At 37.2% G+C, this 10,475-nt stretch overlaps 1 protein-coding gene across 1 annotated transcript in view; it reads left to right on the top strand.

Moving 5' to 3' along the window:
* Window positions 1–2,237: 2,237 nt before the first annotated feature.
* Window positions 2,238–10,475, top strand: part of IWS1 (interacts with SUPT6H, CTD assembly factor 1) — an 801,761-nt gene continuing 793,523 nt past the window's right edge. The window contains exons 1-2 of the mRNA XM_044070501.1: window positions 2,238–2,555; window positions 9,114–9,229. Of these exons, the coding sequence (XP_043926436.1) occupies window positions 2,522–2,555; window positions 9,114–9,229 (150 nt within the window). The 5' untranslated portion in view covers window positions 2,238–2,521. The remainder of the gene's footprint in view (window positions 2,556–9,113; window positions 9,230–10,475) is intronic.

The following is a 10,475-nucleotide window of genomic DNA, read 5'->3' as shown; positions in this document are numbered from 1 at the left end:
TACAGCAGTGTACTTTGAACAGAGTACGAAAGTGTGATCATTCAATAAAAAGTACTTGGCTTTGAATAAATAACCCAAGAGCCACTCAATGGTACAGAATTTATAAAGGAAGTAAAAGCAAGACAATGTGATTAATAAGCCCTCCAGCTAATAAAACTACATGCAGAATTCTCGAATGTTTCCTCAACCTAAACAGGCCAGGCTACCTCCCAATGCACTAGATAGAAAATACACTGACCTCTTGATGTAAAAAGTGCTTGCTAGTGTGAAAAAGCACATTACTTTACCCAAAAGGTAGCCGGATAATAAATTCAGAGCAAGTAAATCAGTAGAACAGACAATGAGAGGCAAAATGCACTTTTTCAATATAATCTCAAGGAAAGAGAAAAATAATTCAAGATATCAACAGCAGTGTAGAAAGGGAGGAGCGTATTAAGCTCAACTTACAGTAGGGGTGGGCAGCTTAAAAGTCACCAGATTTAAAAAGCAGATCAAGGCTGACATCAAGGATCTGTGGCTTATGAAGTTTAAAAATGACTGCAAACTTGAAGTTGTCATCAACTCCCCCTCTGATTTTCAGATTCTTCAGGAGGGACTAACATGCACCAATAAAAGGTGCCTGGATCATGGCCTAAAAGTAAATACCAAGAAATGCAGATTGTGTCCTTAGGCAAACAATGGCACCAATGTACCTACAACATGGGTGACAACCCTTTAAAAGATGACTCAGCTATTAGAGACTTGGGCACTTTCATTGACAAAAAAATTGCCTATGAATATTATAAAAACACTGTTGTTAGGGAATCCTTTTACTTTGACATGCTAATCACCAGGGCTATTTTCCCCAGAACTACTATAATTATCCCTGGCTACTCCGTCATTAGGCCCATATCAGAGTATAATGGGCATTTGATATGTAACAGTTTAAAGCATATGATCTAGCCTGAGATACTGCAGTGTTTTCTCTCAGAGATAATCAAAGACATGACATTCTAGACACTTTGAAAGCACTTTGTCTCTTTTCTCTTTCTTACAGACTCTTGAGGGGTGACCACTGTACAGCCTACAAAGCCTTGAAGGATCTAATACTATGCAACCTCCTGTGTATCAAAAACAAATAGCACCCTCAACAAAGTATTCAAAAGATCTTAACTTTCATTAAAATATACACATAACTGGTTGTTGAGATAGGTGTATATCCCAGAAAATCAATATTTTATAGAATAGCCTTCCTTTTGAAATAAAGCAAAGTAGCTCCTTGACCCTTTTATGCATAACCTGCACGAATGCATGAGCAATCGTAAATACAATGCACCACGTAAATACTTGGTCTAGCCCTGCAAACCCTCACTGAAAGGAGTTGTAACTAGTCATGACAATGGGTACCTACGACTTTGGAAAATTTGTGGCTGGTCTGTTAATGGTCTTGTGGATCAACAGCCCAATATTGACCCATGAACCTAAGTGCATCAAAGTAATATTTAAAAACTTTCCCTGATTTTGAGCCTTTGTCCCTTATATCTCTCACCTGACCCTGATTTTGGCTCAACATTTTGCTCTTAAACCTGGGGATTTACTTTAGAAAATGCGTGCTAATTCACATTTTCTTATTCTACCAACTTCTCAAGTTAACTGAAGTAATATTTAAAAAAAAAGTGTCTCTTGCAGTTTCTGGATTTGTCCCAGATTCTGGGTGTAAGAAGATGAGGGCTATGACCCTATCATACATCGCATAAAAATTAAGGACAAATCCAAAAATAATCAGGGGGCACATTTTAAAATGTCAGAACTATTAACCTGAGATGTTGACATAACAAGACAATGTAAATTAATATACATTCGCTAAAATAAATGAAGTTTATACTTGTAATTATTATCGTTTTTATTTTAAGCATAACTCACATTTCCTCCAAACGTCGCCAGGTTTACAAGGGATTAAAGAGGGACAAGAGCAAAAATCGGAGTCAAAATTAGGGAGGCTCAAGAAAACTATGGGCAATTTAAATATATATTAATTTTTCCTTTTTTAGTAATTCTTGAGCAAAGAAGTGAAGAGCAGCAAGTATTGTTTCAACCCTCTTACAAAATCAACTAAACGGAATAAACTGCTACAGTTAATTAGCAATGAAATTACTACCGTAGCATTCTAGTTCCGTATACGTAGTAAAAGATGTGCGATATCGTATTGTACAATTATGCTTGCCGTGGTTTTTGACGTCACTTTTCTGCGTCCATGTCCACGTCCTGCGACTTTTCCTGACCCGGAAACAAACCATGAATTTCTAGCTGCTATTTGCAGTTATGTTTATATCAGTTTAGAGGTGGTTAATTAAGTTTGTTCCTCTTCTGGACAGTAATTGGGAAGATCAGCAGTTGTAGAGGTATCGGTTTGTGTAAACTGAGGAAGGCACAGTGCAAACAAACAAACAAAAACAAAAGTGGGAGTCTGAGGGTGGAATAAAGAGCGCCTCTTTCTCCGGGGGCAACATCAGGAACCGGAGTTGAGGTTGCAGTTGGTGCCATGGAGGTGGACTACTACTCCGGGGATCTGTCCGGTAAGACACCGCTTTAGTCGCGGGCCGGTTTCACCCAAATCATGTTTGCATCCTTTCTCAAATCCGGGTGCGCAATCACTCTGGTGTTTAGAACTCTGTCAGCATGTGTCATTGAACCACCTTTTGCATTTTATTTATTTTGATTGTTGATGATTTTGCGTTCTGATTTATGCTAGTGGCTAACGTAGTTTGTTATTGTGTAGCTTATATATCTGAAGATATGCATACAGCAGTAGTAATGTGCTTACTACTTTTTTGCATGGTTGCTAGCTTCACTGTGGTTTTGACGCTTCCTTTCAGCTCCTGTCAAAGGCGTATGTTTCAGCCGCTCATAAAGTTCTGCTGCCCCATTTTTCTAGGGTAGGGTACTTGATCTTCGCTCCCACCCCCAAGAGTTGGATAAAAAATATACGCAAGGGCACTTGCAGTGAACAAGAATCAGGGGCTTGTCAAAGATTTATGAAGCATTCACAGTGAGATAACTACAACGAACCTTTCATACTGCGAAACTACTGTGTTGTATACAGGTTTCTAATGTTACATAAATAGTTATATGGTACAGCACAATAACCAGAGCAGTGTTTGTACACATTAATGTTGCATATGTTATGGGTTTGCAGAGTAACTGCAACGTTTGTTATTTTATGTAGCATCGCAGGTGCTGCCAGTGGTCAATAAATCATTTACAAGGTGAAACTTCATTAAGCAGACATGCATTTAAGTCTCAAGTTTAAAGCCTATGGTAGCAAAGACTGTTTCGAAGCTTTATTGGTACTTAGTATCTTATGCAAACAAGGCTTACAGGATTTTGCACAGATGGTGTTCAGAGGCACATTCATATGTGCAGTAGATCATCTAATAAATTATCTGTTCTGGTTTTGCTTTTTATATTTTTTTGCCTGTAAATGTTTTAGTGATCATGTGACAGTTTTTTTTATATGTCATATTTATTGGAGAGCACTTTAGCACTGGCAGGCCCACTTTAGTGTTGAAGCTGCTGTCTGCTGCTGTTGATTTACTGTGCTGGAGTAAAGGCACATGGTTTACATCTTAGTGTTGGACATTAGTTCTCTTATGAATATTAGTTGTCAGTTTGTGCATACTGGAGTTCATGCAACATTTTGATTATTTTGATATATATATATATATATATATATATATATATATATATATATATATATATATATATATACTTTATGCGTGTGCAAGCTCATTTGCACATATGCGTGTCATACATTATATAGATATAATGTATTTGTATGTATACGTACATATGCATGCATTTCTTACAGTATTTAAATGTTTGCAGTGCATGATTGTTTGATTATACAAATACTGATCAGCTTAAGGATGTATATGTTTGATCCAAGTAGCCAGTGTTACAAAGTAATGCGAGTTCTTGCTTAGCCTGCAACCCTAGAATGGGTACATTTGTTTTCTTTAAGGAGGTGTAATTTAAACTGCTTATTGAAGAGTCTCTCTTTGCTGTTTTTGTTAGACAGGCCATTCCAACATGCAGGAGCAGCTGTAGTTCAAGCCTTTTTGGCAATAGCCAGTTTGAAATGTGGTCTGACTAATTAATTGCATTTCTTCACTGAATGTAATTAGTTTAGTTTTCAGTAGAGGGCAGTAGTCTTCATTAAGCAAATTCTAGTGTAACTGTTGGTAGGAGTGCTTTGGGAGTTGGTTGTCAGGTTTCATTAACTTTTAATGATAAAGTGACATCTATTGTCTGTAATATGAATGAATATCAGTATTTTATTTTTGGTGGCTTGAATAAGAGCTGCCATGTATGATAATATTGTTCTCTATTCAAGTCTGGGAATTAAGCACATTAATCTTCCAATGGAGCATCTTGCATGTATGGTTAGGATGTTGGTATTTTATTTACTAGTTGTAGCTGGGAAACACACTTCATCTTTGTTTCTGCTGAAAAAAGAGGAGCTTGTCTGTTGTAATTCCTAGTTATTTCTGAAGTGTTGTCCTAGGCAGTGGGTGCCTAAGGTTTCTTTAAACCCCTGAAGAGTTTCATATGATGCCATTGCTATCTTGGTTGCATTGACAGTTGCTACAGGTTAGTCAGTTCCATAATTGTTTAAAGTCTTCTTGCACGTAATTGGTAAGCATATCTAACTTTTTCTGTCTAGTAATGACAATAATGTGCTTACAGAAGGCATGTAATTTGTGGCAGGTCTCATGTGAAGTCTTTGGTAAAGATAAAAGTGCAGACAGGAGAGGGACAATGAGGTAGCTGGGAGGGAGGTCTTTAGTGAGGTCTATGGAGTCGGAATGAGTGTGACGCTTTTTTACTCTGAAAGTTGTGTTTAAGATGGTCTTTAAAACGCGTGTTGATCTTATTAAACAAATCCACAGAAGACTAGATTTTGAAGTAACACTGTGTAATATACAGATTCAGAATCATTTTCTAGGCCTAGAAGTAATCCATTCAGAGCTTCCCCTTCATCTTTAGTGTAGGTATATTACAAAGTGTTTTATAAGGCAGTGACTCTACTGTAACCAGGGCAAAAGCCATGCTATTTGTCTGTTAGGATGTCATACAATTTAAAAATAAGTATAAGGGTCTTTGCACAGCATGTTGCTATTACCTAATTTTAGAATTTTGGGGTAAATAATTTGGAAATTATGATTGTAGCCATAGCCAGTTTTAGTATTGAACACATTTGTGTAATATTTTTAGGAGGGGGGATGTGGTAGGAATTTATATGGAGGGGTTGTAGCTGCTGGAGTGGGGACATTCTCAAAACTTTTGCTTGTTGAATTTTGTTACCTTCCTTCATTTCTTTAACTGTGTTGTTAGTATACTTTTCATTAGCCTCTTTAAGATTATATTAGACGCTATAGATTTGGTAGTCTTTCAGGGGGAAAAAATGGCAGTTTTGGCTGTCCTGCGTATCTCTTGTGTTTTGAATTACAGAAATTTGATTTAGTTGATATTTATGGCTTTAATATTTGTCATGATTGTTTTTGTTTGGATTGGATTTACATTCGTACTGAACTGTTTTCCTGACTTTCATTTGTAGCTTGAGGTCAGTTGTGGGCTGGGATGGTGAGTTGTAGCCCTGCATCGTCGGTGTTGAGTGGGTAGAACATCTTGTATGGGTGTGATGATACTGTAAAAGGTAGCTAGGGGGCTGAGGTTGTTTCAGCCCCCTTGTACAGCACACTTCAGTCGCTGAGCTGTAGCTATGCAAGTTGTGGATTCAGCATTTGTTTGGTAGAAAGACTATATGGTGGTACTTATGGAGTTTAGACAATCAGGGTGTTTTTATTCTGTTGTGGATGTTAATTGAATTGGTGAGAACATGAAGTTTGTGAGGAATGTTAGTTTTGCATCTAAAGTTGAGCAGTGCATGCTGCCGTGGTTAAGGCGCTTCCATTCAGTGGCTGCCACTGTTTAGCTATGTTAATTTGATAGTTTAGTTAATTATAATCTATGGCAGTTTCCCCAGTTCATGTGTTAGTCACTGAAGGTAATATTGTGGTGACCCCCATTTTATAATAATTTCTCAGTAGTAGTTTTAATTAGGTATAGAGAAGAAGGAAGAAGAATATCTATTACTGCTGTAATTGTTTAGCATGTCCAAACATTGTTGAGTAAACATCAAGTTGAACTGTTTATCTAAAGAAGCTTTGCTGTTGATGAGTAGTCTGAGCTGTTATCTTTTTCTTGGCTTGTTGTCAGTGAATAATGTATTTTTCTATCAGTGAGTGAGGATGTATTTGTTTCCTTTAGCCAATTTAGTGTTACTGCCTTTGCTGAGTTTTCTGTAATACAATTCGTGCTTCAGGCTTAGTCCTTTTATTGTTTATACTGCCTGAATTCATGTTACCTGTGGCAAGATTTTGTGTGTGTCCTGTGTGTATATCCATCCGTCTGTCCTCAACCCCCTCTTCTCATTTTGCACATGGGGTCAGGGTGTCACCTCAACAGTGACAATCATCTCGAGCCAAGGTTTACACCACCAGGTGGCTAGCCCTGCCATGGTAGTTCATCCATACCACTCACTTGCACATGCAGTCGCACCTACAGCAAATGTATAGTGTGCAGTCCACCTACTGCATGTTTTTGGAGTGTGGAAGGAAAACGGAGCACCCAGTGGAAACCCATGTGACCACAGGGAGGACATGCAGACTCTGCACAGAAGGCATCTGTGTGTATATGGTAGGGGCTTATTTTTTAGGAGATTCTAGGTTTAATTTGATGCCTTCTGCTTGATGATCATATACCTTTGAAGATTTACAGAGGGTGAATAAGGGTTTAACTCTGTAGCAGGATGGTAGATTTTGGTGTTTGGTACAGCAGGGTGTGCGTCTGTCTCTTGGGTAGTTCACCTTGCAGATGTGTCGGTTCTGATATTTTTTACCTTATTTTAAAGAAGTGTAGGGGTTTCATGTACTCATTGGTGTAGCACTTGCGGGGGGGGGGGGTTGCTGCATGCCAATGAGAACTAGTAGTACAGCAAAATTAAATTTCTCTGTTTGTGCACAGCTTAGTGGTATGACAGTAGTTTTAAAAAATAACAACCCCCCCCCCCTTGTGGGTTGGTTTTGTGACCACTTCAAAGATAGTACATATGTAATGTCACAAGCATGCACAGCTTTTTATTGTCAAGGCAAAAGGCTTAACTGATTTGTTTTGCTTTTGTAACTTGAGCATTTTTGTACAGAGGGGTAATGAAGCAGAACTAAAGAATTCAATGCACTGTGTGAGCAACTGATAAGTTTTGTGGTTGAGTTTTGAATGCAGTACAAGGAAACCTAAAATTTTAGAGTTGGAGCTTACACTTGAAAGTAATGTTTTGCATATTAAAATACACAAAAGTCCTGCTTCATGTAATAACTCGTTGAATGTGGAAAGTTGTTGGTTCTTATTGTGTGAAAGAGAATATTTCCTTAGGGAACTTTATTCTATTCCACTCTACTGTATTTTTTTTCTGAATGGCTAGCGCATAAACTCAAAGCTAAAGATTATGATGAAACTTTCGTTTTGTCATCTTATAGACATTGATTATTTTCTTCTCCTTTTTATTTGCTTATTTGTTGCAACTGTTAACCAGGAATTTCCATCTGGGGAGTTGCTATTGTCTGTGTGGTCTCTAGATAAATCAGACAGCTATATAAAATTGTAACACCATACAGCATACAAAGCAAAGAATAAATAAAGCGGTAGATTATACAGATATTTGGGACAAATGATACAGGGAAATTATACAAAATTAGCCATTCATATTCAGTACTGCCATTGGCTAGGGAGACCAGATGAAAATGCATTCCTTAAAACCATAGTGTTTACAAATTCTACAGTGAAAGTTAGGTGATAATTTGAGCTACCAGTTATGATGCTGCATAATTGATTAATTGAGTTAGTTATGATGCTGCATAATTGATTAATTGAGTTTACTGAAATGGAGCATAAAAACAACAGGGATTAGATATGATTCAGCTTTGATAAGTTTTAAAAAATCAAGTAGCTCATCAAGGGGTTAGAATTATTAGAATGATGTTGGGCTGAAGTGATGCAAGCTTATTCACTAACATATATTAGCTATATGGTAGGGTGGTGAATGAAAAGAAATGGCAAAGGCCACTTGGCTTAGGATGGGGTGAATGGCTGGTGACCTTCGCTGTTAGGGAGATATCTACACCTTAATAGCTCAGTCCTAATTTAAGTAGCTTGTCACTGGAGTCCAGGAGGCATGTTTGCTCTTGAGGGCTTGCAAGTGGTGCTCACAGAAGTGTAGGCTGCTTGCAGATGGAGAAGGATGGTGTAATATAGTGTTATGTATAATTCTTACGTGAAAGTTGCGCAAGATTTACTGATGTGAGGACTAACTGGAGAAAATTGTATGCAACGCATCAAACTGGTAATGATTATAATAATTACAAAAGTCAGCCCCTCTTAGTAAGTACATATGGCCTGATAACAGAATTACAACTACATCTTTAGTAGTACTTTGTTTTCTTGATCCTGTTGCATGGAAATGTGCTATGATTTGCTTTGTAACTGTAGTACAAAGCTTTATTGTATATTTAGTTCTGGGTATTTTACTGTTTTATGCAGATACGTCTGTACACCTCTCAGAAAGCATGTAGCTGAAAATGTAAAGGGCGTTGAGGATAAGTGTAATATGCATAGTACATGCATTCTTTTTACATTTCCAGATGTGTTCATTACTTTTGTTTCCAGTTTTAGCAAAAACTTGAAAAGGGTGTGAGGAGAGGAGCTAAACTGTTTATTGCAGATGGGTTGTGATTAGTGAATCGGAATAGTGTCATTGCATGAAGTTAAAAAAAAGTTTAAAGTACTTCTGTTTTTCATAGAAAATCATGTTTTGTGCATGTATGGTAGTAACTGTTAATGATTTTTATTCAGATGGAAGAAAGGTTTGCAAACCTGAAAATCTTTTATGTTTTTATGCGTTGTTTCATTTTAGATTTACAGTGGTACTATTAGTTGTTTCTTGAAATTGTGTTTACTTGGCACAAGGTATTGTGATAGTAACCAAAATTGTGATTTTGGACTTATTTTATCTGCAGATGATGGTGGTGCCACTCCTGTACAGGATGAGCGTGATGTGGATTCTGAGGCTGAAGAGGTGAATGCAAAGCATTCTGGGTCTGAATATGGCAGCACCCCATTACAGCAGTCTGAGGTAGGTGAATCTTAATTTGGGATACTTATTTTTGCAGCTGGTTAGTTTGAGAACAGAATTTAAGGTAAATTTATTGCTGCTATCATAACTTAGGTGCATTACTCAACATCCCAAATGATGCAGAGTGTGTGGCTGTCTTTACTGTGGAAGTTGTTAAAATCACCACTGATTTTCTAAGCAAGTGGTTTTCCTTGTAGAAGCTAGATTCCCTTCATATATTGCCTTCTTGCATTTCACATCATGTACAAAATGCAGAAGGGCTTTTTATTCCTTCCCAAGCATGTTTTTCATTCTTTTGTGGAGTGCTTTCTCTGACTATTTATTTTTATTATACATCTGGCTCCTTCCTTCTGCTTTTATGAGCAATGCCACAACAGTTTTATAATTTATTCTTGGTGCATACAGAGTTTATGTTGGATTTTACTTATTGACAGGAACTGTATTGTTTTTGTGTTGTTGCTAGGGATGGATTTGTTCTTAATGGACAGTAATAAATAAGAGTGAACTGTTTGCATTGTGACTTGGTAAATTTTCCTGTAGTCCAGTTTACCCGAAGTACTAGAGATAGGACAGTTGCCCGATTTGTGTGATGTTGTTAAATGTTCATGTTAAGCACAACATCTTTGACATATTAGCTGCTTGTTGCAATAAACCTACCACAAATGCATCATCAGCAAAATATCTGACTATGGTATTTAAGCTAAAGATGGGAAAATACTTAAACTAAGCCGCATCCCGCTCATGTAATAAGGTTTTACACTGCTGTTTAAACGTTTCATTGTTTACTGATTAGCATATCAAGCCTTTTCTTCTTGTTTTGTTAACTTGCAGAAGTGTTTTCTATCAGTATCACCCTTACATGGTGGATCACATTGACATTTAATGGTACTACCTGTTCATTGCATTGGTACAAAAATTTGTGCTAAACCTATTGACCATCCCCAGCATGTCCACTGTACTTTGGCTTATCCATTTAAACTGAAACAATCTGACCTTTGTGTCCAGCATTTTAAATGTAGGAGATATACATTCTAGATTGGTGATTTAATGTTAAGCTTGCAGCAGAAACATAAGCGCCAAAAAATTTAGATCTGATGCTTAATAGAATTTAAGTAAGTGGTTCTGCTTATTATTTAGATGGTAAAATTATTCTTTCCCATTGGAAAGCTTTGGATCAGATGTCGTCTTAAAGAAAGTGGTGGTCGCTAGTTCTAGAGTTTCTTTTTCTAGAACAAGAAATGTGATA

This window comes from Protopterus annectens, chromosome 4.part1 (assembly GCF_019279795.1).
Source record: "Protopterus annectens isolate FY-2018-M chromosome 4.part1, PAN1.0, whole genome shotgun sequence".
NCBI classification, from domain to species: Eukaryota; Metazoa; Chordata; order Ceratodontiformes; family Protopteridae; genus Protopterus; species Protopterus annectens.
The sequence above is the reverse complement of the archived record's forward strand: the minus strand, read 5'-3'. Positions and strand labels throughout refer to the sequence as shown.